At 35.9% G+C, this 26,417-nt stretch overlaps 9 protein-coding genes across 11 annotated transcripts; 5 read left to right on the forward strand and 4 right to left on the reverse strand.

The window, feature by feature from the left end:
- The first annotated feature begins 820 nt into the window (after positions 1-820).
- On the forward strand, positions 821-1,887 carry LOC17894431. Its single transcript, XM_006302756.2, has 2 exons — positions 821-1,141; positions 1,248-1,887. Exons 1-2 carry the CDS (start codon positions 941-943, stop codon positions 1,689-1,691), a joined length of 645 nt encoding a protein of 214 aa, XP_006302818.1. The 5' UTR covers positions 821-940; the 3' UTR covers positions 1,692-1,887.
- Positions 1,888-2,797: 910 nt separating this feature from the next.
- On the forward strand, positions 2,798-3,408 carry LOC111831980. Its single transcript, XM_023787897.1, has 2 exons — positions 2,798-2,944; positions 3,051-3,408. The coding sequence occupies exons 1-2, from the start codon at positions 2,834-2,836 to the stop codon at positions 3,225-3,227; spliced, it is 288 nt and encodes a 95-aa protein (XP_023643665.1). The 5' UTR covers positions 2,798-2,833; the 3' UTR covers positions 3,228-3,408.
- Positions 3,409-5,103: 1,695 nt separating this feature from the next.
- LOC17895468 (probable mitochondrial adenine nucleotide transporter BTL2) lies at positions 5,104-6,982 on the forward strand. The gene is made up of 4 exons (XM_006300260.2): positions 5,104-5,549; positions 5,688-5,991; positions 6,269-6,736; positions 6,821-6,982. The coding sequence occupies exons 1-4, from the start codon at positions 5,155-5,157 to the stop codon at positions 6,887-6,889; spliced, it is 1,236 nt and encodes a 411-aa protein (XP_006300322.1). The 5' UTR covers positions 5,104-5,154; the 3' UTR covers positions 6,890-6,982.
- Positions 6,876-7,619, reverse strand: LOC17895517 (multifunctional methyltransferase subunit TRM112-like protein At1g78190). The gene has a single exon (XM_006301715.2). The coding sequence runs from the start codon at positions 7,441-7,443 to the stop codon at positions 6,991-6,993; it is 453 nt and encodes a 150-aa protein (XP_006301777.2). The 5' UTR covers positions 7,444-7,619; the 3' UTR covers positions 6,876-6,990.
- A 160-nt stretch (positions 7,620-7,779) lies between these two features.
- LOC17896081 (probable protein phosphatase 2C 17) lies at positions 7,780-8,306 on the forward strand. Its single transcript, XM_006301673.1, has 3 exons — positions 7,780-7,819; positions 7,896-8,050; positions 8,169-8,306. The coding sequence occupies exons 1-3, from the start codon at positions 7,780-7,782 to the stop codon at positions 8,304-8,306; spliced, it is 333 nt and encodes a 110-aa protein (XP_006301735.1).
- A 1,262-nt stretch (positions 8,307-9,568) lies between these two features.
- Positions 9,569-11,187, reverse strand: LOC17895316 (uncharacterized hydrolase YugF). Its single transcript, XM_006302510.2, has 3 exons — positions 10,424-11,187; positions 9,963-10,055; positions 9,569-9,859 (listed from the first exon to the last, which is right to left on the reverse strand). Exons 1-3 carry the CDS (start codon positions 11,060-11,062, stop codon positions 9,644-9,646), a joined length of 948 nt encoding a protein of 315 aa, XP_006302572.1. The 5' UTR covers positions 11,063-11,187; the 3' UTR covers positions 9,569-9,643.
- Positions 11,188-12,327: 1,140 nt separating this feature from the next.
- LOC17895654 (14-3-3-like protein GF14 epsilon) lies at positions 12,328-13,988 on the reverse strand. The gene is made up of 5 exons (XM_006301038.2): positions 13,876-13,988; positions 13,203-13,509; positions 13,030-13,117; positions 12,800-12,909; positions 12,328-12,644 (listed from the first exon to the last, which is right to left on the reverse strand). Exons 1-5 carry the CDS (start codon positions 13,940-13,942, stop codon positions 12,467-12,469), a joined length of 750 nt encoding a protein of 249 aa, XP_006301100.2. The 5' UTR covers positions 13,943-13,988; the 3' UTR covers positions 12,328-12,466.
- A 2,532-nt stretch (positions 13,989-16,520) lies between these two features.
- On the forward strand, positions 16,521-19,103 carry LOC17894982. The gene is made up of 4 exons (XM_023788592.1): positions 16,521-16,966; positions 17,049-18,090; positions 18,163-18,309; positions 18,387-19,103. The coding sequence occupies exons 1-4, from the start codon at positions 16,916-16,918 to the stop codon at positions 18,893-18,895; spliced, it is 1,749 nt and encodes a 582-aa protein (XP_023644360.1). The 5' UTR covers positions 16,521-16,915; the 3' UTR covers positions 18,896-19,103.
- A 163-nt stretch (positions 19,104-19,266) lies between these two features.
- Positions 19,267-23,192, reverse strand: LOC17895642 (probable pectin methyltransferase QUA2). 3 transcript variants are annotated; one of them, XM_006300564.2, is made up of 9 exons: positions 22,782-23,192; positions 21,579-22,302; positions 21,361-21,490; positions 21,033-21,273; positions 20,731-20,944; positions 20,449-20,624; positions 20,060-20,363; positions 19,842-19,983; positions 19,267-19,758 (listed from the first exon to the last, which is right to left on the reverse strand). In XM_006300564.2, exons 2-9 carry the CDS (start codon positions 22,271-22,273, stop codon positions 19,597-19,599), a joined length of 2,064 nt encoding a protein of 687 aa, XP_006300626.1. In that variant the 5' UTR covers positions 22,274-22,302; positions 22,782-23,192; the 3' UTR covers positions 19,267-19,596. The 3 variants fall into 3 exon arrangements, with proteins under 3 accessions (XP_006300626.1, XP_023644359.1, XP_023644358.1); XM_023788591.1 differs by lacking the exon at positions 22,782-23,192 and adding an exon at positions 22,423-22,561; XM_023788590.1 differs by lacking the exon at positions 22,782-23,192 and adding an exon at positions 22,415-22,561.
- Between the last annotated feature and the right edge of the window lie 3,225 nt (positions 23,193-26,417).

A 26,417-nucleotide genomic window follows, 5' to 3' on the forward strand; every position in this document is an offset into this window, starting at 1 on the left:
TATATAATTATTGTTTAAAAGCTCTTATATCTCAGGTGAAATATTTTCTAAATTGAAAAAGCTTTTCTAAATAAGGTCTTAAAAAAAACATATATCTCAGGTGAAATATTTTAAATTGATATTTTGGAAAGTTTAACTTGATCTTTTTAAAAATTCAATTTACTTCTAGCTAATGATAAAAACTAGGGAGATAAACCAATACTCATAAATTATGTGAGTTTTGTTTACTTTTAATATTAACAATGTACACACAAAAAAAAGTTAACATCAATTTACAATTGCCTACTATATTATATATGTGCTAATCTGTATTACTTTGTATTGATCTCATTCGGTTTCATATTTTTCAAATATATATTTTATTTATTTTTACTGTTTATAATGTACACAAATATGTTCTATATTAACAATTACATATTAAACTATACAAATGTAGTTTTCAATTTATATTTCAAATTAATATTGCATATATAACCCACGCATCGCGTGGGCAACTTTCTAGTATATATATATGATGATGATGATGGTAGAGGAGAAAGCGAAAACATAAAGAGAAGTTGGTTAGCACTTCACATCTTAGCATTTAAATGAGACTGTTTGGAGTTATTGAAGACACCCAACTTGGAACTCACACATCATGTTTCACATTACTTCCCCTCTCTTTATTTTTATTCTTCCACAAAAAAAAAAGAATTATATATCTAAATTATCAAACCATTTTTTATTTATTGTATGGTATCTAATTCAATTACTCCATATGAACCGGTGGAGACAATAACTCCCCTGGACATTTTCCTACAAGTATATATATAGTGATGATCTTCTCATACACTTTTAAGTCTTATCTATCTGCTCATTGCCTCGCAGGATCAAAGAGCTTAAAAACTTTTCTTTAAAAGCATAATAAACCACTCCGTGTAACCCAAGACTGAGGCTAATAATGGTTTCTCGACAAGAAGGAACCCTCTATTCTAGAAAGAGGGATTTCACAATCTATGGAGAAGAGTTGCTCAATTCATTCAAGAAGAGCAAGCAAGAAGATCATTCACAGAGCACTCTGTTCAATGAACGACCAAACTCAGTTACCTTTGATTTTGAACTTCATCTCTACAATCCTCTACCTTCAGATTGGCAAGCTAAGGTATATAATCATTTACTCTTATATTTTTCTCAATATAAAATATACATCTATGCGTGAAAATATTCAGATAAACATGCATCTAAAACATAATTACTCATATTTTCAGGAAGATTCACGAACATCTGAAGATCATAAGACATATTCCAAAGATCCGGTGATTGTTGGACGACCTAAGATGAGCCTAGACCTTGAGCTGAACCTTTCACCTTCGGGATCACCTTCAAGAACCACAACGAAGAGAGATAAATCTTCCAATCACAATGAAACAGTGTCTCCCAACGGTAAAAGTCTGACAAGCTCGAGTAAGATGAGCATAACTGGGACAGGATTAAGCCGATCTCCGTCCTGGCTTGCATTTGAAGGCGGTGATGATGATGATGTAGATCACAAGGAGCAAGAGATGGTAACAACAGTTTGCATGAAATGCCACATGCTGGTTATGCTATGCACATCAAATCCAGTTTGTCCCAACTGCAAGTTCATGCACCCACAAGATCACAGCGCTACAAAACTATTTGAACCATCAAATTTGCTTAGGCTCCTATGCTAGACTCTTTCAGGGTTATTAAATCTATGATATTTGTACGGAAGAATATGAACTAGATATGGACTAAGTTATGTATATATACTCTACAAGTACGGAAGGAATATATTATATGCTTCTATGAACGATCATGCTTTAGATCTCTCTAGCCTATTAGTATTTGCACTGAATTGTACTTGGGAATAAACACACGTTATCAGAACTATATATATCACTAAAACATTAATGGATAGCTTTATTCAAGGTAAGATATACCCGAGTTTGAGTTCTGAGGATAAATAGTCACTATCGATCAATAAGAGATTTGCAGGTAAAAAAGGTTAATTTTGAAACAAGTAATAATTCAGTAGCAGCAGCAGGCCACGATGCTCTTTAATTTTGTACTATTGACAAGTCTTTGTAATAGAAGATGATAGACTGTGTGTTTTACTTAAAAAGCTGAAACAGAGCATATAAAGCTAATACTGATAAAACAGGGAGATTCAGGTGAGGGAATAAAACCACAAAGACCGGTGAACCAGAGAAGCTCCAGCAAAAAGATATAAAACCTTGTAGAGGGAACAATGCCAAGATGCAACCTGAAAAAGATAACATTAGACAAATATAGATTACTAATTTAATAAGGTTTCGAGGATGTACCAATGCAGAAAACACAAACCAGCATTGATTATTAACAGCAAATCCGTTGGTAGCTATTATAATATGGAAGCTCTAAGACTTTAAAACTCATAGTAATCTGTTGTTTGACAATTGTTAAATCATTGATCAAAAACTAAGTTACTGAGTGTGTGCTCTACACATAATTAACTAGGATCAACACATTTTAATGAAAAGAAACAAATCGGTAGCTTACCATGAGAACCGAGAGATGCTTAACCGGCGACAACAATCGCGACAGACGCAAAGTTACCCATTGGTAATTCCGATAAGATTTTTGCAGAGCTTTTTTTTTTTACGGTTTTTTTTTAAAAAAAATAGAGACCTTTGGAGGGAAAGAAAGTGTTAAAGTGGGAAATTTTCATTTTTCAGGTAGTCTCCACTAGTTATATAGCGACACCTGTCAAGTCGCGGGTTTATTAAAAAAAAAAGGAGTAAATACTTAAAACCAGAAACAGAAAGAGGCAGAGAGAGACGGAGTGAGAGAGACGATGACAAGCAAAGACGAATTTTCTCGAGATCGAGTTGCGATTCGCTGCGCCAGAGCTACGATGCTTCTCTATTCACTCGCATCGTCCCGCACAATCGGTTCCGCCGGCGAGGTTAAATCCTTCTTTCCGATTTGAATCGATTTTTGACTACTACAATCGATACGGCGTAATTACGAAATTGCCATGTGAAAATCCTCATCTCTGTTGGTTTGTTCAGAAGCAGGAAGAAGGAGAGTTGCGCAGAGAAATAGAGAATCTGAAGAGAAAGCTTGCCATGGAGAAGAATAAGACGAACCGGATTAAGCTTTGCGGTTTAATGGAGCTGCTTCTTCACGTCGTTCTGGTACTGTTGCTTTCCACTTTCTTCCTCGTCTTCTTCCTCAGATCTACTTGATCCCTCCCTTAGAATCATCAGCTTTAGCTATTTCCAGTTTCAACAGAAACAGTTTCTTATGTAAATGGGATCATCCTCGCTTTATCAGACCTCAGTTGCTTATTATCTGTAATTGCTAAAACAAAATTTCAACCAAATCACCTACGTCTGTGTTGGAATCTATAAGGATTTTAAAGAGCCTGATCCAACATTTTAATAGTGTAGCTGAGATCTTAGAGTTAGGTAAAACATTTTTTTATCTAGGAGTTGCTTGATTGTACTCGGTGTTTACTCAAATGCCTAGGGATCAATTCATGTCATCAACATAAGAATCGGATAGTTAAGTTTTTATATCTCCAGAGGTCTAAACACTTAACTTTTGACCTCTGGAGATCTGAATTCTTCTTGCAATCATCTTCATGATTGTTTTTAACTGAACACCATGCTTCATATTGCAATCAAGCTAGATAACTACTGTTGTCCGTTCATACCTCTTTTGAATTCAATTTCAGCCTGATTCTGAGCTTATCTCAGTGCTCATCGTGCTTGGCTTTGAGATTGAACTCGCTATTTCTTGTGTGTTCCTTCAGAATAGTGAGTGCCTCAGGAACATGCAGCTTTGTCGAGCTATCAAAAATATTATGACTGTTGGTAACTCTTTCAATTAAGTTTCAGCTTGAATCTGAGTTGGTCTCAGTTCCTCATGGTGCTTGTGAGTTGAACTCCCTGATATCATGAAGTTTTATCAGCTTGTTTGCTAGTTAAACTCTGGTGAGTGATAAACTTCCAAACAGAAAAGCCTAAGAAAAGGGGACTTTGATTCAGATTTCTGCATCTTCTGCTCATAAACCTATAATTAAGAAGGGTTAGAATTCAGAAACATCAGGTTTAATGTTGGAGCCCGGAGATAACTATACCAGAGAAGCATGAACCTCCTTCCTTAATGGTCAACAGTTAGTGATTTGATTTGATTTTGCAGTCTCAAGGTTCTAAATCATATAATATTTTAGAAATACCCCTTTTGGTGTACCTCTTTTTAAAAATATCCCATTTATCTATCCATTTTCAAAAATACCCTTTTTAAATATAAAAATTATAAAGTTTTATATAGTTTATAAGGTACTTCTATATAATAACTACTACTGGGAGATTCGATACAAATATTTTTAAATGTTTTAAATAGTTTTAAATCATTTTTATAAGTTTTATAAGGTTTTTAAAGGGTTTTTAAAAGGGTTTTTACGGTTTTTATAAGGTTTTTATAAGGTTTTTATAATTTATTTTTACGCTATTTATGAAAAGTATATAAAGTTTTATACACATATAAAGGTAATTTAGTAATGTCATAATAAATGATTTAAAAAAAAAAAAAAAATTGTAATGTCACAAAAAAAAAAAAAAAAAACTTACCCAATCCGATTGCGCCACGTGGCGTCTCTTAGCCTACCAAATGTATCTTCTCCAACATACGTATCTTAGCAATATTAATGTTTTTTGATTTATTTATTTTGATTAAAACCCTTAAATCCCCCTTAAAACCTGCCTATAATGTTGGTCTAAATATAGTGATTTGTGTGACTGTTGTTTGTTAAATATAGTGATTTGTGTTACTGTTGTTGCGTGATAATTCAATCATAAGCATGTTATCGACAAAAAAAAGGTGCATCCAGTAAAAAGTTGGTTATCGACAACAGTTTCAACCCGAAATCAGAATCAGATGATTACAATCAGAAGATTCTGTCAGCATATACCTTTTCCTCTTCAGCATTAGGGATATCTAATTACTTTCTTTACTTTACTTTAACGTTTGGAGCCTTAAGAAATTAAATAAATTATTCAAGGCCCAAAAACGGTTCCAGCGGTCCAACTACCCACAATTGGGAGGCCGATTTCCAAATTCATGACTACAAACTACAAAGTCTAATTTACTTGCTTCTTCGTTATCCAAATGTCAGGACTCCATATCTATCCTCACGATCCTTCTTCTTCTTTCAGCGATCTATCCGATGAAGCTTTCTTCAGCACCGGTGGTTTGTTTCTCGAGCCACCAGGGGTTTCCTCTTCCTTCTTCAACTCGATCTCTTCCAAATGCTCCGACTCAGAGCCCTTACATTTTCCCAGTTACTCGAAAAACAAAGCCCATCTCCGCTCCGGTAAGAACGTGGTGTTCTTGTCCGTGAGCTTGAGCAAAGACAGATCTGAGGAGCAGTTTAAGAATGCTCTGTCGGAAATTCCCGGGAAGGACAATGGAAAGCCAAGTGTTATCGGTGGAGTGAGGAGACGCGGGACTATGAACACAAGGAAGCATCTCTGGGCTGGTGCTGTAGCTGCAATGGTTTCAAAGTATATGTTGTTGATTAGAGCGCATATAAGTTGTTTGATAAAATGCCTGAACCAAAACCATGATCTCGACTTTAATTTTAGTATTGGTATTAATGTTGCATTTTTTTTTGTTCTTCTTTTTGTTGCCAATGATGGCAGAACATTCTTAGCGCCACTTGAGAGACTAAAGCTTGAATATACAGTTCGGGGTGAACAAAGGAATTTGTTGGTGGTGGCTAAGTCAATTGCGACCACGCAGGGTTTGACAGGATTCTGGAAAGGTAATTTGCTCAATGTATTGAGGACCGCTCCTTTCAAAGCCGTCAATTTTTGTGCCTACGATACGTATAGGAAGCAATTGCTTAGAATCGCTGGGAATCAAGAAGCAACCAACTTTGAAAGATTCGTTGCCGGAGCTGCTGCTGGGATTACTGCCACTGTACTCTGCTTGCCACTCGACACTGTAGGTCCTCCTTACTCTTTAAACCATTTTAATTATGAAGAATTTTCTCTGCTTTAGAAAAGTGGCATTTTAAGTCTAGCTTAGTAGCCTTTAGTTTTCAACGGAGAGAGAAGAACATGTGGAACCATTTTTGACAGAAATGGGTACTTCCCCTAACTATTAAAATTTGAGAAAGCTCTATGCTTCAGAGTGACAGAAATCTGGTGTCAGTTTTTGACAGGACAAATACAAACATGTGGAACCATTTTGACTGAAATGTGTTTATCTACTCTCACAGATACGAACCAAACTAGTTGCTCGTGGTGGAGAAACCTTGGGCGGAATCGCAGGGGCTTTCCGGTATATGATCCAAAACGAAGGGTTGTTGTCACTCTACAAGGGTCTAGTCCCTTCCATAGCAAGCATGGCTCTGTCAGGTGCAGTTTTTTATGGCGTTTACGACATTCTTAAATCATCCTATCTGCATACACCAGAAGGCCGGAAAAGGCTGAAAGATATGAAGCAGCAGGGACAAGAAATCAATGCTCTAGACCGGCTAGAGTTAGGACCCATCAGAACTCTCATGTACGGTGCTATTGCTGGTGCCTGTACTGAAGTAGCCACTTACCCGTTTGAAGTAGTGAGACGACAGCTTCAGATGCAGATGGGTAAAAACAAGCTCAATGCTATAGCTATGGGATTCAATATCATTGAGAGAGGAGGGATCCCAGCTTTATACGCTGGTCTTTTACCTAGCTTGCTCCAGGTTTGCATATTAGTTCTTCCATTACTAAACTCAATCTGTGTCTATTTTGCCAAAAGCTTGATATGTTCTGTTTCATGTCTCCAGGTATTGCCTTCGGCTTCAATAAGTTATTTTGTCTACGAATGTATGAAGATAGTACTTAAAGTAGAATGACAAGTTTTCAAGATTAAGATTTTGGAAGTGTACTAAAGCTTAAAAGAAATCACCCATAACACGTAATGAAAGATGAATCAGTCTATAACACAATGCTTAATTTAAACCTCGTCCTCGTGGAGAAGCATATTGGGTATTCCTTTGTTAACCGAAAACTTCCTACCGGTTTCTGGGCAGACAAGTGAGCCTTCCTCTAGGTTAAGCTCGAGTAAGGAGTGGTGAAATTTCCTGAGAAAGGATTCGTCAGATTCAAGCGTCGTTGGTGGGTGATCGGGAAGTTCGGGGTATCCCATAGAACGTGCACCGTCCACGAGAGCCTTCCAATCAATCTTGGCGATCATGTGCTTGAGAAAATCCGGGTTGAAATCGACCTCTTTCACGATTACCTTCTCAGGTTCGATACGGAGAGGAAACTTGTTAACCACTCCTCTAATGTTGCAAGACAACATGTTGTGCACTATCAATCTCATCTTCTCTCGCTCTCTCGCTCTCTCGCAACGAGGAAGACGAAGATGTGTCTTGGTTGCTGACGACTTTAGTACCCTAATGGACATGCGAGCTTTTTATGAGTATGATTCACATGGGCTTTATCCATTTATGGCCCATAACTAGATACGGGAACAAAAGTAAAGTCTTTAAGTCTGTCTATGAGTCAGCTAACCGTTGACCATTTATAATTCGTGTATTCCAGAATTGTAATAAATTAACACGAAATTTGTCATATGTGTAATGTGATAGAAAAATGAATAACTTTGTTCAAGATAAATCGCAAAAGAGCTCCAATTATAGAATTGATCAAAATATTAAAAAATTGGAATATGTGTAATAAGGTTTAAAATTTTAGAAAATTCCATGGATATTGTATGTTTAGAAAATTCCATGGATATTGTATGATTGAGAGTAAAGGTGGATTTGTAACCAACAGGCCAGGTTTGTTCAACAACTGCTTTTATTCATCTTATCATTGTTTATATAAGGGTGGTTCTGATGCTTTTTAATTGAACAGGAGATGTTCCTCGAGTGAACGGTTTACTAGCTGTGTCTCGTGTCTTTGGAGACAAAAACCTCAAACCATATCTGAACGCAGAACCAGACATTAAGGATGTTACCATTGACAGTCACACAGATTTCCTTATTCTGGCTAGCGACGGTATTTCTAAGGTAAAATGGCGGTTAAAATATTACTTGTTTATTAGTCTGGACATTGAGTAAAGACAAATAATGTTGCTCAAGTTGATTAATGGGAATAGAATAACATTTGTTGAAACTTATTGAACAGGTGATGTCAAACCAAGAAGCTGTTGATATAACTAAGAAGTTGAGAGATCCAAAGGAAGCAGCAAAGCAACTAATACCCGAAGCATTGAAAAGAAACAGTAAGGATGACATATCTTGCATTGTTATCCGATTTAGATGATAACTCAACCCAAGACTGAAGCTTATATTGCGTCTGGAGCTTGCTTTGATTCACTTATATGATTCTTTAGAGTCCAGTTCAGTTGGATCTAGTTCTTGGGTTACGTGTGCCTTTTCAAGGATAGGAGTTATTTAATAGGGCTATTATACTAGTTTGTTTGACAAACCTAATACATCAACAGAGATAGGAGACGATTTTAAAATTTGTTTCAATTTGTTCTTGGAAACATGAATAGCAGTTTATTCTCTCTCTCTTTCATCCTTATACTAACAGAAAATAAACAATCATTCATTCAGAAATGCATTCATACAGCAGGCTTACAATTTTATGGGCTTTATTGAATAGGCCCGTTCATGTAATAGCAGACTTACAATTTTTCTGAGCTTTATTGAAAAGGCCAATTCATATATCAGCTGGCTTACAATTTGGATGGGCTTCATTGAAAGGCCCATTTATATATGAGCAGGGTTACAGCTGTATGGGGATTAAAGTAAAAGCCCATTCATATTTCAGCAGGCTTACAATTTTTTCCGGGCTTCATTGAAAAGGCCCATAAAACGTTAGACCTAAAGGGAGATTAGGGCTTCTGAAGCGAGGAAACTGGAGGCGGCCTGTATATATACCAATGTTCTTCCTTGTTCACAAAATCATGTCCTTGATTGGTTCTCAAAGCCGAAGCGTTCTCGTTTATTTTTTTTCAAATGGTTTTGGGTAGTTAGTGTTCTTTTTGTTCTGTTTTCATTAGTGTGGTAGTATCTTGAAGAGAAAGATGCCTCTTCTTTCAGCAGCAAGATCCATTCTTGTTAGCTTTGTTCTGGAGGCACATATCAATCTGCCATTATGAGAGGGATTTTTATAATTTGCAGAGGAGTTCTTCCTTCTTTGCAGATTATCTCTCTCTTTGGTACACAATCTTAACATATTTACAAAATTTTTGGTCTAGACCAACTTAAATGTCGCTTTGATGGGTCATTGGAATTTCCAGGAGCATCCTAAATTTTTGGCAAGTTCGTGGTACATAGCTCTCAGTGTCCCATTTAACCAACCAATGTTTATAATCAGTACTGATGATTTGGACTTAAAATCTTTTATAAAAAGATTCGGGTGGTTAATTTTAGTTTCGAGTAAATCGTGTTCCGCGTTAGGACTGATTATGAATGATGATAAGCTTGATTGCGTTATTTGTGTATGTTATGGACGGGAATGATCTTCTGGAAAACAAAGTCAAATATTTGGACATAAGCATATATTGATACAAATAATTGACAAGAATATATATATTGTTAAAACTTTCAAAATACGTGAGATGGTAATCAAAACCAGAGATGACGAAAGCTTCAAACATTTTCATTAGAGACGGGAATCTGTGGTTTAGTCTCTAGGAGAAAAGATTTGAGATGTTTGATAAATATTTTGGGTTTCTCAAAGTTGAAAATATGGCCAGTGTTTTTTATGATTTCGAGTCTCCCATTATCTCCTATATGCTTCTTAAGCCTCTTCCCCATATCCAATGGGAACACTTGATCATGCTCTCCCCATATTATCAATGTTGGCTGCAGTACAATTAATCCAATCATTTAAAAGATCGTTAGTTAATTGCATTTTATACAACAGTGAAGATTATTACGACAAAACTTGAGAGGAAGAGGACAGAACCTGTGTGAGCTTTGGAATCTCTGAGATTATTCTGTCTTTTGGTATCGCTTTGATCATCTCTCTCTTCTCTTCCATATTATCTCGAGTCATTGCCTGTTTCGTTTCACATTGTTTGCACTAATTACATTTTACTAGAAATATTATATGGAAAAAACCTTACTCGTTTCGCAGTTATAGGATCTAAAATTGGAATTATGTTGATATATAAATTTCAGAAAAGACCAACCAGACCAGTTTGATCTAGAACTCCAAGTTGACAATTAAGTACATTATCTTGGTTAAAAAAGAAAAAAGTTTTAGAATCTTTAAAAGTTGAAATCGTATTCCAGGTACTATTTTTAAAAAACTATATTCCCCCCCTCCCCCACTTCCTTAGATTTTTCCAGGTTCTTTCAGACATATAGCACGTGGCGTGACATGATTCGAATAAACAAGTTAGAAAAAAGAAGAAAGTAGCTCACATGTTCGATGAAATCATGGAGGAGACAAGTAGGAACCAGTCTCGCCAACGCCGGTCTGTAAAAGATGTAACCCATAAGCTCCCTGAGCTTCTTCACTGATTCCGGCACAAGAATCTTCGAGGCTTCATCAAGATCCGACACCTTGAAAACGCCGGCTTTCATGTCTTTCTCCTCCACGCAAACGGCGGCGCAGCATATCACCACCCTCTCCACGGCGTCTCCGAACATGGTCGCCATTCGGTAGCCAACGAACCCGCCGTAGCTAAGACCCACGAGGCTGAATTTTTTGACGGACTGGGCTTCTAAAGCCCTCATGAGGGTTTGGGCCTGGAAAATGTCGGATCTTTCGGGTCGGGTGGTGGAGGAACCGCCGAAGAAGACGAGGTCGGGGATGTAGAGGTTGAAATGACGAGAGAGTCGTCGAGCTACGTCGTACCATTGCCAGATGGCAGTGGCTCCGAGGCCGTGGATGAGGAGGAGATTGGGTTTTGGTTTGGAGTCGGGTTGGGTTTTGGATACCCAGAAGTTGACAACGGTCCCGTCTTTCAAATCGATGGTAACGGGTCGTAGACCGGATCTTTTGAAACCGGATTTGTAGGTTCGTTCTATTGCTTCGGACAAGCTAAAGCAACCTTTCATTTCACACAGATGAATAAAAATGTAAGTGTGAGATACAAAGAAATAAAAGAGTTTGTGTATGTGTATGGTTTTCTTGGTATTGGTTGAAGGGATTTATTACGAAGTACGAATCAGTACATTTATTTCTATATTAATTAATCTAAGGAGACTAAATTTCAAATGTGGTTATAAGTTATAAACAGTGGAGTCGCGCGAATCACAATGTTAACAAACTTTATTAGGATTTCTAATTTTTATAGTGATGAAAATGTTAGTATAAAAACGTTTTTATCGTTACTCGTATATATATATATATATATATATATATATATTGTTTAATTCTCATGTAAACTCGATTTTAAAAGTAAAAGCAAAAAAGATTCCATTCGCATATATTTTTATTGGTCGGAGGGATTTTTGTATACAAGAGTTTGGATTATTAAATATAATTGAATGTCGATTATGCGTAAAAGTGTGTTGTGTCTCGCTAACTATTATGTATAGAGATTGGAGAGGGATTGTCCAAAAAAAAAAAAAAAAAAAAAAAAAAAAAAGAGATTGGAGAGGGTTAGTTTGGTGGGTACAATCGAATACAAATTATGAATATTTGTGAGAAAAAGTAGATGCAGATGGCTATCAATGTTTTACAAAAATCTTTGTATCCTCGATATCGAGAGGCACGTGGGGGTTAAGTCTTTAGTGTCAACAATAATAAGGTTGCGACAGTGTGTAGTAGGTTGGGGAATTAAATTCGAGTACAAAGGCCAACTTCATTTTCAATACCCTTAAAAGTATTAGACTGAGCCCAAGATGTTGTCAAGCCCCAAATATAGACTTTGCTTAACGACAGAAGAAAGCTTTTGTCAAATTTGGTTATAAGAGAGTCTTTTCTTTGTCAAAGTTTGCACAGATCTTGAATCTGCCAATACTCTCTAGAACAAGAACAAGAAGAAGATACATACTTTTTCACACAATTATTTGAATTATATGTATGTCAATGGATAAAACCTAATTTTCATTAAAGTTTTGGACACGTTACAAGGACAACCAATTAAAAAACCAAATTGGTAGATAATGTTGGTAGCTAACCTATTAGTTATTACTACAGTATTCTAGATGTAAAACTTTGTCTATCGTCAGATTTCATTGTCTAAGTTAATAATATAACCCAATGCATTACGTGTTCGACATTTTAAATATGATGTAAAAACATATTTTGAAGCCAACTCAAAAGCAAATATATATAGGAGGAGACTTTAAAAACATATATACAAAGCAGCAATGATTTATTTGAGTTTATATGAGTTGTTGTTAATAAGAAGACTCTTAAAATTAGTTCTGTATACAAATATCAAACCTTATTAACACAAGCTATGAGTCTAATAATAATCTCATATCAAACTTCATAGTCCCAAAAGACATGTTCTAATCGTCTTTCTTGTTTTTCGGGATTTCATTATCAAAAGCTTTGTCTAACGACCACACAGAAAGATTATATTTCAGCATATCTATGATAAATATGCTCTCTTCGTATTTTTCCTTGTCAAGGCCATCGAATTCGGCAATTGCTTCTGCATAAGCTTGTTTAGCCAATTTACATGCTCTGTATATTCAAGTGGTTATATTACTACTATTATTCAACTCTAAGAACTTATGCTTTTCAAAATTAAAAATCAATAAAAAATAAATATAAAAACTAATATGTACATAATTTTTCATGATGGGATTTTCTATAATACAGCTCTTAATTTATATTACCTTTCAGTGGAATTAAGAATCGCATAAGTGAAAACCGAGAAGTTCAAAGCCAACCCAAGTCTAACCAAATTGGTGGGTTCTAAACTATTCTCTGCCATTTCCATTGCAACCTACAAAGTAAATATCACTTTCATCTCTTTTCCAAAATCTCTATATATACAAAGAAACACAATCAACAAACAAAATATCAAAGTTGAGGAGGAAAAAAAACATGGTTGAATGAGGAGTACCTTATATGCCTCAAGAGAACCGTCAGCAATTTCTTCACTTTCAGCATCAGAACCAAACTCTCCCATATATCGAAAATAATCTCCTTTCCTACATATACCAAAAATAAAACTAACAAATAGATAACCAAATAAAAAAAGGAGTAGAAGATGATGATGATGGTTTTGGAACTTACATTCTGTAAAAAAAGACAGTTGATTCCACATTGGTAGTTGATGGAATGAGATGAGCATCAATGAGAAACAAAATGTCATTACAAACATTGAAAAATTCATCTTTAACCATTTCTTGTTTTTCTTTGATTATTTTCACTTTTTGGTCGTTTCCTTTCTCGGCTTCTATTTTTGCAATGGATGATATTACTCTCAATGAAGCTCTCTTAGTCTCCATCACATTCTTGTACCCAGTTTTCAATAGAAATATCTCCTCTTCGCTTAGCTCTTTATCATGCTCACACACTTTTCTCATCGCTTTCATCACATCTATACCACGACAATTTAAATTGAAAAAAGAATCAATACTATACTACTCTTTTTTATTTTTTTTTATCAAATACTACTCTCAATTAAGTTACGAGAACATACATGTATGACATAACGAACTATATGATTTCGTTGTATGCAAGAGTAATACAATGACAGAAGTAACATCTTTTGTAATTATCAGACGATTTGAATCAAAATAAGTTTTTGCTTTAAGACAAACTTAACAAACCATTGACAACATGAAAAAAAACATACACCAATATGATATAATTTAACCACATAAAATTTTCAGTAGTTTTGAAATAAATCAAAACAACTATCAGTTTGGAAAGGGCAAATATGTGAGGACATGTATATACATACCATCATATCTTTCAGCTTTGCAGGCGAGCTTAGCCAAATAAATAAGTTTTTCTCTCTCATTTTTCATAACTTCGACAATCTCCTATTTTTCACGGACTTTGTTTCTTATGTGAAGAATCAAGGGATGCTTTGATAGAAATGTAATATATGGTTGTAGATTGTGTAGATTTTGTTTATTAGTTGATAAAAATGTACTAGACTAAAATAAAATAAAATACAACTAAGATTGTAATAAAGGATTGAAAAAAATAATAATAAGTTGGTTAAAAAGGAAAAGCAATGAAAGATATAGAGAGGTGTTGTTTTATAAAATGAAAAATATATCTACATTTTTTTACTAATTAAATTTTAAATTTAATATATCTAGATATGTGTTTCCAAAAATGTAAACGGAAATATATAGAAAAATATAATAAGATAGGATGCAAAAGAAACTAATCTTATTTAATTAATTCTTAGCAATAAAAAAAAGTAAAAATAAATAATCTTACTTATTAAGGCTTGAATATGGGCACAAGTAAAAATGAGTGGATAAGTCAATACACCTGCACTATAATTTGGGGTTTTAAAAGCCCAAACATATGACCCAATAAGATGAGATTAACAAATATCATAATGCTTTCTCAACTCTGTGTGACACCGTTTCAGTCACCCACTCTCGGCCGAACGAGAAACGATTGTATAAAATAGCGTTTCAGATTAACAATATCATAATGCTTTCTCAACTCTGTGTGACACCGTTTTAACTAGTCTTCTATATATTTGTAACAAATTGTTGGGGGAAGTCGTCCGAAAAGTATATTAGTATGTTGCGTCAATTCTCCAGATTATCTTCTTTTTTTTTTTGTCAACTGGAGTTTTATTAATCAAGCGAAATATGATACAAAGTACAACACCAGATTATCTAATAAATAAGATTTATATATGTGGAGGTTATAACATAACAAAATGTTTCATGGAGTATGTTAACGCAACTTGTAAACGACACGTATAATTGAAAACAAGGACAACATGTTTATAAACTCTTATATCGCTAACGTTACGTGACGTCTCACTTTGTATGTTTTCTCTTACAACCTACCCTTTCGATTTGTTTTGAATATAGTTTGTGTAAAGAGCCAAGTTTCATATATAATTTTTGTTTTTTGTTCGTAAGAAAGTGAAAGGGGAATCCTAGAAACGAAAAGGAAATGTCATTTTCCCTCAAGGAAAAAGCACTAAAATTCTAAATAATGTATCAGATATCTTATTCTTTTGTCCTCGTACAATTATGGAGTTATATATATATATTTTAGTTAGAACCTGATTTTTTTTCCATTTCATTAAGCGTGATTCCATTTCATTAAGCGTGATGTAAATTACAGTAGTCGTACGTTTATATCATTAACTTCATTAGTTAGTAGTTTGTATTATTGCAATAATGCGGTGGGATAATATACTGTCATGTGTGAGTTGTTGTAGTTTTTTTTTATAACTTTTTTGTTTCTAAACTGATTTGGAGTGTTTTGGTCCGTCAGGAGCATGTGACACGACATAAGGGACCATCACTTGGATATAGTCTCGACCATTGATATCTAACCACGTCATCAGAACAGCTGCGTGGAACCCATTACATATCTGACATCGACGGCTGAGTATGAGATTGGGTGGGACTTGGGAGACTGGCAGAGTCCATATGAGAGATTGGGTGGACTACAAAAGTAGGAGAGACTTCGATGGTCGCAGTTACTTGCGGCTACCGGACGCAACAAAACCGGACCTGATGCTTTCACCTTCTCTTGTTTCTCTTCTCTCTTCATTTGTTCGTCTTTTTCTTTAGACTCTCTCTCTATCAACACACAAACAAATACAAAAAAAATATATACATATATAAAATTTGATTTTGATTTCTCTACCTTATTATTAGGATAAAGTATAACTTTCATTTTATTAATAAAAAGGAAATACGAATATTCTAAAACTCTAACGTATAGGAATTTTATCATTTTTAGATGTGATGATAGTGTTGGATTTTAGTACCTAATTAAAAGTTTACACTTCAAATCCATGAGAATTTATTTCCAAATCTTTCAGCACATACATATCTATTAATGCTTGTAAATTTTGTAATAAAATGGAGTATAAAGTAAAAAAAAATATTTGTTTTTATCCTTTTATATATATATACACACAGTGTATATTAATTAATCCAAAGATATGCAATTAGATAACCTCGAAATCTTTAACATAAAAGAGATGTTCGCATTTAATGTTCAAAGTTTTTAAAAAACACTGATTAACGAACGCATTACCATAAACTAGAAACATCTGCATATTTTTGCTCACCAACTAATCATGTTTCCTCAATGCATTTGCGATTATTATTCTAACATTATTGTTGTTATACGGAATATTTTTTTTTTATAAGAACTCCGTGTATTAGCCGCGGATTCATACTTAGCTAGTCCCTTCCTAATCCTAAATGCATAAAATACACATGGACTTTAGAATACATTTTTCTTTTAGGACTTGGAATACTTTAAACTTTTACAAATAAAAGGAAAATAAATAATAATCTTATAGGACTTCGAGTACATTAAGACTTTACAAACAAAAAGGAAAATAAATAATAAAATTATAATTTTATTGGTTGAAAATTGAAAGTGAACAAGGAATTATATAAATACGTATACACACATCTTTATCTCTGTCTTTAAGAGTTAACGAAAACACCATAGATTTAGTCACATGTGGCTCTCTTGCATGTTCTGTCATTAACCCGTCCATCTCAGTCTTCTCTCTTCCTTCGTCTATCCTTCTGTTCTCTTCTTCTTCTTATTCTCTGTTTAGTGGCTGTGGTCTCGTTTGTATTGGTGAAACAGAAACAAGTAAGGCGATCTTTAACTCTGGCCGACACATACGCGGGTTCGGCGTTGGTCGGATCAAGAAGTGTTTCCTTTTTTTCCGGCATTATTTCTCCTTCTTCTATATTCATCGTTTTGGTGCTCTCGCAACTTCCAATAGATTACGGCTGATTTTATTTTTTATTTGCCACAAAACAATGAAGGTTTTCCCATGCTTTGCTGGATTGATCCGTAGAAAGAAAAATAAGGTAACGTATTTACAATATTCTTGTCACTTTTTTTCCGGTGAATTGGATTTTGCGTTGAACTCGTTCCGTTGACTTTAAACAGGGGAATTCAAAGCCTCTGCCACCGAAAACACAGAGACTCCTTCAGATCAGACTTCATGAGGAGCCAGTGAAGCCTCTGGACAATGATGAGCCTAACATCGCAACCTACGACAAGGACAGTTCTACCAAGAACGAGACATATGATGGCGAAGATGAACGCGACGACAAGGATTCAACGAACCGTGAGTTTCCTAAATCTCTTAAAACCAAGGAGATTGTTAAGGAAGTTACAGATACTTCTGAGAATGGTGATGATGACGACGACGACGAAGATGGACACGTTAGCGATCCAGGATTAGGCAGAGCCACGGCTTGGGTGACTTCTCCTAAGCTTAAACGATCCTGCTCCACTCTTAGCAAGTTCAATGGCCGGTTCCAAGGTTCTGATCTCCATGACCTGAGAGAGACCGTTCCAGTTGGTTCTGAATCAGTGAGGTCTCATAGAAGTGCAGATAGAGTGATGCTCAAGAAACACTCGTCGATGCAGATACTTCCCTCTGGGAGCCGGCGGCTCTGGTGGAAACTGTTCCTATGGAGCCATAGGAACCTTCACAAACATCGTGTTTCGCTAAAGTCACAACCTTTGAACAAGAACCATCAGTCTGGATATACCTCTGACTTTGCTGAGCACAACCAATCTAGCCATGACGAATCTACAAACAATTGTGCTGAGTTCACCAACCAGCCATCAAACTTATGGCCTCGTCATAATCAGTGGGTAGCGTTCTCTGCGGAATCCTCTTCAATGAAGCGAGTAGACGAGTGGGTAAAAGGCCTCGCTGTCGAAACCGCAGTTTCAGTAACCGAGGATAAGGATGTCTTGGCCAGCTTACAAACCTCTCCTAATACCGAGAGATCACCCTCAAGAAATATGGCTCATTCCGGAAATGTCGCAGAAGAGATAGTGCATGCAAATAGCCTAATCCAATCGCTGAGCAAATCCTCGAGCGTGGCTCACATCTCGAGCATAGGCTTGAAAGCGATCCCAAGCATCTCACATTTCACTAGCCTCAAGTCGATTGACCTATCTAACAACTTCATAGGTAGACTCTCTTGGTTAAAAGATTTACAAAGTGTGTGTGTGTGTGATGCTTACTAATCATTGTTCATTGCAGTTCAAATTACTCCTGCATCGCTACCAAGGGGCCTTCACGCGTTGAACCTGTCCAAGAACAAGATCAGTGTTATAGAAGGACTGAGAGATTTGTCACGCCTAAGAGTACTCGATCTAAGTTACAATCGTATTTCGCGCATCGGACAAGGTAAAATTGCAGTCATTAAGCAGAATTTACAAAATGCTTGTTTGCTTTACCTGTCTTAACCAAAAGCTGTTGATCAGGTTTATCAAACTGCACACTGATCAAAGAACTATACCTCGCGGGGAACAAGATCAGCAATGTAGAAGGCTTGCACAGACTACTGAAACTCATTGTTCTCGATCTTAGCTTCAACAAGATCGCCACCACCAAAGCAATAGGCCAGCTCGTTGCCAACTACAACTCTCTAGTCGCTCTGAACATCCTTGGAAACCCGATTCAGAACAACGTAGGTGAGGACCAGCTGCGAAAGACTGTCTCCAGCCTTCTTCCCAAGCTAGTGTATCTTAACAAGCAGCTCATTAAGCCACAACGAGCTCGGGAAGTTCTTAAAGATAGTGTAGCGAGAGCTGCGTTTGGTGGCGGAGATTCTCTGCACCACCGACGCAAAAGAACATCCACCAAGAAAGTTGTGGGATCAGCCTCCCCTAGCGCTCACCACCGAGGCCACACTGGAAAGGGACGTGGATCCAAAAGCAGAAGCCAACATCAGCTAAGAAAAACTTCAGCTGCAGAGACACCATCGCATTGAAAATCTCAATTTTTTTTGTATGGAACTTATGAATTGGCCAACGTAAAAAGATCTCCACCATACCACCATTTAATGTTCTCCATCTTCAAGCTCAAACAAAGTCATCTCTATTCTTTGAATTATCGACCTCTGTTTCTCATGGGAGAATCTGTGTGTTTCTAACGCTTATGTTTCCGGTTCGGTTTCATTCTGATTTACCCTTTTTTGAGTTGATCCGGTTCAACTTAATTTCGGAGATTCTTAATTCTTAACCAGAAATACGATTTAATCGTAACTAATCTCGGGTTTGACAAGAGTATACTTTCACTTCCGGTACGGTACACTGTTTCGATTAAAATATATCGGATTCGGTTAACAAACGAACCAAGTAGTGAAGATTTAGTAGAAGCTTTCAACTTATTTCATAAACATCTTCACAAATATGAATCATATTCTTTTTTGTATAATAAAAGTTGTAGAACCAAAGCCATATAAGAAAGAAAAAAAATATATCTAAGATTCTGTAAAATGGGAAACTCACGAAACCAGATAAAGAAATTTCACCGGTGGTCTTACGTCCCCGGCGGGATATATTTTCATCTCTTTCTCCTTTCTTCCCCGTATCGCCAACACAGTTTGGAGGATTTGATTGATTCCAAAAATGTGAGGCTTGGAACAAAAAATTTTAAATAGTGGAGAAAAACCTGTGTCTATGTTCTTCTTCAGATTGATTGTTGTCTTTTGGTCAAAGGTTTTTGGCAGATGAGAAGTCTCTGGTCACTGCTGCTTTCAACCTCTATTACTCGAGCCTCCCACTTCAACTGCGTTACCAACGCTCTCGCCTTTTCCACCAGAAGCGTCGTGTCACGGATTATCACCCATCCCTGCACCAAAGTTTTCGTTATCGCTACAGCAGAACCCTCAAGAACTATAATGTTCTTCTTTTCAAAGTTAACAAATTGTGTACCTCTGGACGAAGCAATCGGTCAATCTCTGTGAACATATCAAGAAGTGAACATCCTTTTCGGCGCTGACTTGTCTGAAGCGACAAGAGATTGTCTGCGTGCACCAGATCATATGTTCTCGGGTACGTCGGGAATGGCTCACACCTGAAGAAAAAGACATGTTCATGTTCAGAAACATTCATGACCAGTTTTGTTTCTTCCAACTGACTTTTGGACTCACCAGTCATGCAGCACTCCGACAAAGCCACGGTCAAGGATCATGGGGAGGTGGTTAGGTCCAGCTGTAGGGACCACGTTCATGACCCATACTGATTTCCTTGCTTCCAGCAATGCGGAATTGAGACCACCGTATTGAGCATTCATATCTAATACGTTTCTGAGCATGTTATAAGGCGGTGATGGATCTTCATCGCCAGGTCTCTTGGGATGATCAGAGAATATCAGGGGAGACAAGAGAGACCAGTATTCTCTTACTGTTATTTTCCAGTTCTCAGCATCCTCTCCAAGCACCTCAGGGTGAAGACCTGAACCAACCCCAAAATCAAATATGAGAAAACAAAAACTGCCGACAATATGGATTCAGAAGCAACTGTAACCAAGGAGACTAACCATATAATGAAAGTTCAGTCTTGTTCATATGAAACCGGCTAGGCCATCTTGTCCTGCCTTCAATGGGAACCCACCTCCGGCTTCGTGTTCCACCAATACACATCTGAAGCGGCCTGTAATAAGGAGACTCAACGTCGTGCCCTTTGGTACATACAGAAGGTCCCACCCCAGGTTTCCTGTTTATAGGCAAAGCATTCATTCTAAGAAGACTTGATAGATAGCAATATGTATGTAGCTCATACAGGTTCTGAAATACAATTCTAGTGTGTGTGTGTCACTGACCGAGAACTGTAACATTTGGTTTTGATTGTTTTTTTCCAAACAACTGTCTCGTCTTGCTGAGATAAAAGTTTCCAACAGATGCTTTCAGCAAAATCATGAACAAAGTTCCATCTTTTAAGATGATCCTTGTTACGAGGGTTTGTGAGTGGAGATGTCCATACAAAGTAACCACCGGGTTTGAGAACCCTATCGATTTCTACAAGGAGAAGCCCATCTACACAGCAGATTAAAACAGCAAAGTTCAGTCCTCCATCTGGTTAAGACATGAGAAAAATCATTCTGGGGTGTCGTTAAATTGTTACCTTTCTGGTCCCAATCAATGCCACATCTTAAGCAATGCAACATGTCAAAGGAAAGAGAAGGATATGGCAATTGCTTTGATATAAAAGAACCAATCATCGCAGGGAGACCCCTTTCGAGTGTTAGCTGAACTTGGCTACCCGACGCTTCATAGTTTGCTATGCACATGGTTAAAATCTGTTTGGACAGTAGATGTGCCCCAAAGCTACCATAACCACACCCAATATCCAAGATAGTTCTCACCTGAAACAATATCAAGGAAAATAGCAAATAAAAAAACTGAACAGATGAAAGAGATAAAGGTTTAACTCTTTTGAATGTGTGACTTACACCAGCTTCTATGAAGTTATCCTTCTTAATCCCGATCATTTCAGCGATCTGATGGGAATAGTCTTCAACCTCATCAGACATAGGAGATGCTGACCGGAAAGATATCTGGTCGTCTTCCATCATCATCATCCTGGAAAAGACAAAAAGGCAGAAGCGAGGCTGAGCAATGGAACTAGTCAAGTTTAGCAAGAGAGACCAAAGAAGCAACAATCCCTCACCTCTTGGTTATGCTACCAGAAGACACAACTTCTTGAGCAGTAATTTTAACATTAGAATACCAGATGACATCTTTACCAGTGGGCCACCTAAGAGGAACACGATATTTCACGGGTGGCAAAACTAAACATTCTTGCTTTGATCCAGGGCCACAAAAGCGATCAGCTTCATCACCATTGGAGTAACCCAGAGCAAGATTCTCAGAAACATTAAAGCAAGGAACAAAATTCTCAGATTCTATATTACAATATTCCAGCTCCTTCCACCTATTAGGACCAAGAGAAATCTCCTCAATATCCAATAAGTCTGAAACAAGCTGCTCCTGTAGTCTCCTATAGTTGTGATATACATGACCTCTGGATGAAGTCGAAATAGAAATGGTCCACCAGAAAGATCCAGCTAGGGCAACAACGACAATAAGAACCAAACTGATCTTAAGAAACATGAGCATCAATCTGTGTCTACTCCTTGCACTATACGGATCAGCAGGGAAGCCGTTTTCGCCGCCATGTTTGGAAGAAGAGTGATTACTAAAGAGGAAAGCAAAAGGAAACCTCAAGGTTAAGTGGGATTCCGTAGAACGACCTCGAGCCAAATCTTCTTTATCAGTTTTGTCTTTCATTTGAGAGTCTCTCAAATCATCACTGCTATCAGAAACTCGTACTCCAGAGATGCCACGTTGTAGTGGCATTGACATTTTATTCTCTTGCTATAAATCTAAGATCCCTGTAATAACAAAAAACCAGTTCAAGTCGTATCAGAGAGATTAGAAGCTGGAAGATTAAAAAAAAAAACAAAAATTGAAGCTTTAGGATAAATATAAGATAGAGCTGAATACAATATTACAATCAGAGATCTCAGCAACTTGAGATCACGCGTTTCTAACAAAACAAGTAAGACTTAGAAATTTTCCAATTTTGCATAAGCAGATCCACGAATTCTGAGTAGAGAGAGAGAGAGAGATGAAATGGTAAACTTCTTGAACACACATGGAATCAGAATCAGATTTGACAAATCTCAGTAACTTAAAATTTTCGACTTTTGATAAGATTAAGCAAATCGAAATCGAACGACAACCCAGAAAAAATGGAGAAAAAGAACCCCCAGATTAATCCAGAAATCAGGGGAAGAAACACCCAATCGAATCAAATCAAGAAAGATGAATCCGACACGAACGAGTAAAAGAGAGTGAGAAAAAGAAAAACCTTTTTTTTTGCCCCCCTTGCAGTAGTGTTGTTGGTGTTGAAGAATACGCACTTGTATTTACAGAAGGACGATTAAAAATCTCAATACCCGTCAAGGAAATCCGAAATCAGATTGTCTTGTTCAATCTTGTTGGCTTGTCTTCTCTTTTAATCTCTGTGACTATACTTGTAAAGACTTGAAGCTGAAACAGTGGGAGAGAGAGAGAGAGAGAGAGAGAGAGAGAGAGAGAGAGAGAGAGAGAGAGAGAGAGAGAGAGAGTGAAGCAGCAGCGTCGTGGAGATTTTGTATGGATCCAAATCTCGACACAGCTCGTGAGAACTGAACTCAAATAAATTTTTAACAATAACCCAAAAAATATGTTTATATGATGAATAAAGAAACACTTCCGTTGGCAAGCTCCGTTACATTACCATTCTCTTCTTTTTCTTTTTTTTTTTTGGCATAAAAACAAAAGAAAACGATAATTAAGAGAGAGAGGAAAAATTAGTGGAATTTTTAAAACTCTCTCTATAGCCCTCTGTGAATAAATAATGAAAAATCTCTTTTTCTCTCTGTGTATTTATACTGTATATACTTTTTGTTTATTAAAAAAAAAAAGGAAATTTGTTTGGTTGTGAGAGCGTATTTAAGGGAAAAAAAGAAGAGAAGCTTCCCATTGCTAGATGTCTCTAATTACTATGATCGATCGTATTTAACTCTCTGTTTTATTTTTTGTTTTATTTTAAATTATGTTTTGACCTTTCTCTCTCTCTCTCTCTTCATCTTCATGGCGGTGCATAAAAACAAGATATATTTATTGACTCCTTTAATCCAGTTTCAGTAATCTCGACTGAAAAATTAGAGAAGGAGATGCTTAGTAGTTGACAAAATATATAAATAAATCAGAAAAATGCTCACTAATTAATACTACTGTTATCCCTTATATAGAAGTCGCTATACTGTATATAATTGGACTGGTAGATAAAAAAAAACATATTAAGAATTTTATTTTCTAAGGTTTTTTTTGTCGGTAGTTAATGTTTTTTTTTTTTTACGGGAATGATTAAGAAAGAGTTAATAATGGTGATTTAGATGCAGATCTGAATGTGTAAAATGTTGACTTTGTAGATTATTCTTCAAAAATTTGGGAGTGTTCGACAAAACACATTATATCAATTCCATGAGGTAGCAAAACATAATGGTCGGTTTAGGCCAAGTTCCTTTCAAAAAGAATACGACTCCCTTTTCTGGTTTATAATTTCTTGATTCTTCGGGTAATTAATTAATTAAGTACGAGTTTATATATATATATATATATATTAATATATATGTGCTTAATTAGAGAGCTCAGTATTTTTCGTAGAGAAAACAAAATGATAAGCATGTCTTCGATTTGGTTATCCTCTTATATCCAGAACAGAAACTACTGTTTTCAGAAAGAAGAAGAAATCTATAAAAACTCACGTATCATTTATTACCAAACGCATTATTAGGAGACCAGTTGCCCACTTGTACACGCCAACCACGATAAGGTTAAAAATTGTGGCGATACGAGGCACATATTTCTACTTTTCAAAATTCCACTGATCACGATATATATATTTTCCTAGATATTTTTATTTTACTTTTTATTTGATCGAATAAGTATTCTGTATACAAACTTTTCATTTGAAAGTTTCTTTTATATACGGTATTTATAGACGAGAGTGACTGAGTGACTTGTTTCATGCATGGGACTCATGTATATTTATTTAGTAGGATTATAAAATCTGCATGTACGTAAACAAAGTTGGAGAGGATGGTGATACTTTTGCAATTCCTTTTTGTTGGTATATGTTTGTACTTATCAAATAGAAAGATACTAGGGGATGATTTGACATAACATCGCATAAAACAACTAATCATTAAAATAAACGTAAAATATGAATATCATCGTATAAGACTATAATACAAATCATCAGCTACAATAATGTATATAGCTTGGATGATCAATATTGTAACACAAAACTAGCCATACTTTTCTTTGTATATAGTTTAGAGTTTAACTAGACTATAGAGAGTATTCCCCACAGCAACCCCTTTCCGTTTTGTCGCTAACCTTGAATTAAATCCTATGGTAGAGAACGGGATCAGGTTGCTTCACAAATTTCCAATATGCAAACAGACACAGTACCAGGTACCCTTCCTTCAATATTTATAATCTTATTGTGGTTTGGGGAAATGTATGATTCTTCTACTTACAAAACAAACGAAGAGAGATAAGTAAAACACATGCAGTTTTTACTTGTTACCAATACAGCCAATACTGACTTTTTGGGTAAAACGAGATGTACAATGTACATCAAAAGGCTGAAACTTTTTGAACATGCATGCACATTAAAATTCATAAAACAATTCATATGTGATGGATTTTTTAAAAAGTTGTTAACTATAACAACAGCCATTTAAAACTAAACCAGTTTATTCAGACGCAAAAAGAAAAATACACGTTAGACCCATAGTTATAATCACTTTTAGCTCATAAATGCGAGAACTAATCATTAAAGTTTTCTTATCAGCCAAAAAGATTGCTTAACAAAGTTAATTTTTTTTTTATAAATTACTCGTAATATTAATATAATCAATTATAAATTTGTCAAAATTAAAAGATTTTTTTTGAAATAAATTAGTAAATCAATACTAGTCTAATTTTTGGTGTATAGATACAGTGCGTGTATTATGCTACAATTGTTTTTTAGTCAGTATGAAATTTTCATTTTTAAAGAACAAACTGTAGTAGTAAATTCAAGAAAATTGCATGTGATTAAAAAATGATTAGTGATTATCTCAAAATAATTATTCGTTCTTGCATTCTTATGTCTGAACAGAATTTATTGGATCAGTGCGCATCACCATATATATATATATATATATATATGTGTGAATAAAGAAATAAAAACCGAAGAAATATAGATTTGTTTTCTGTTTGAGAAATAAAAATAGATGAAACGGGGAGTAGGGAGTGGGTCCCACCTTTTTTGAAACGCGGTAATATGTCGGTGGCTCCATTTATCCGACGTGGCATATTGTGACGGTGTATGCAAATCGTACACAGAGGATTACGAAGGAGTATGTTTGGGTACAAGGATAATAATAAAACCGTGGATAAGTCTTTGAGTGCACGGTGTTCGAGTTTCTTGTGTTGTGGCGGACCGTGACAAATAAAACTTCACGGATCGTTAATTTTGTTTCACATGTGATGTTTTTAACTATTTCCCCACATTATAGTATGCAAAAAAAATTCTATACAGTCAAAACTTTATATGCACACAAAACAAAAACAGAATTTGAAATGGTAGTTAACTAAAGAGTACTTAATTAAGAGATCTTTGGAAATTTGCAGATAAAATGGCATTTACTTATACATATGATTATGTAAGTTTTTATGCGACGTGCAATGTATCTTTTGGATTTTCTTTATCGACCTGTAACTGTGTTGTTGTGTGTGTATACAGACCACAATTTTGGCTTTGTGGATCTAAAACACGTGATGATCGTGTGATAGAAAATTTAATTTTGGAATTCTACATTGTATGTACTTTTCACTTTTGTCCATTAGGTCAAAGAATGGAACAGTGACTGGCGTTTTAGAGATTATGAATCTAAGCATCTGTTAT

This window comes from Capsella rubella, unplaced genomic scaffold, assembly GCF_000375325.1.
Source record: "Capsella rubella cultivar Monte Gargano unplaced genomic scaffold, Caprub1_0 scaffold_2, whole genome shotgun sequence".
Taxonomy (NCBI): domain Eukaryota; kingdom Viridiplantae; phylum Streptophyta; class Magnoliopsida; order Brassicales; family Brassicaceae; genus Capsella; species Capsella rubella.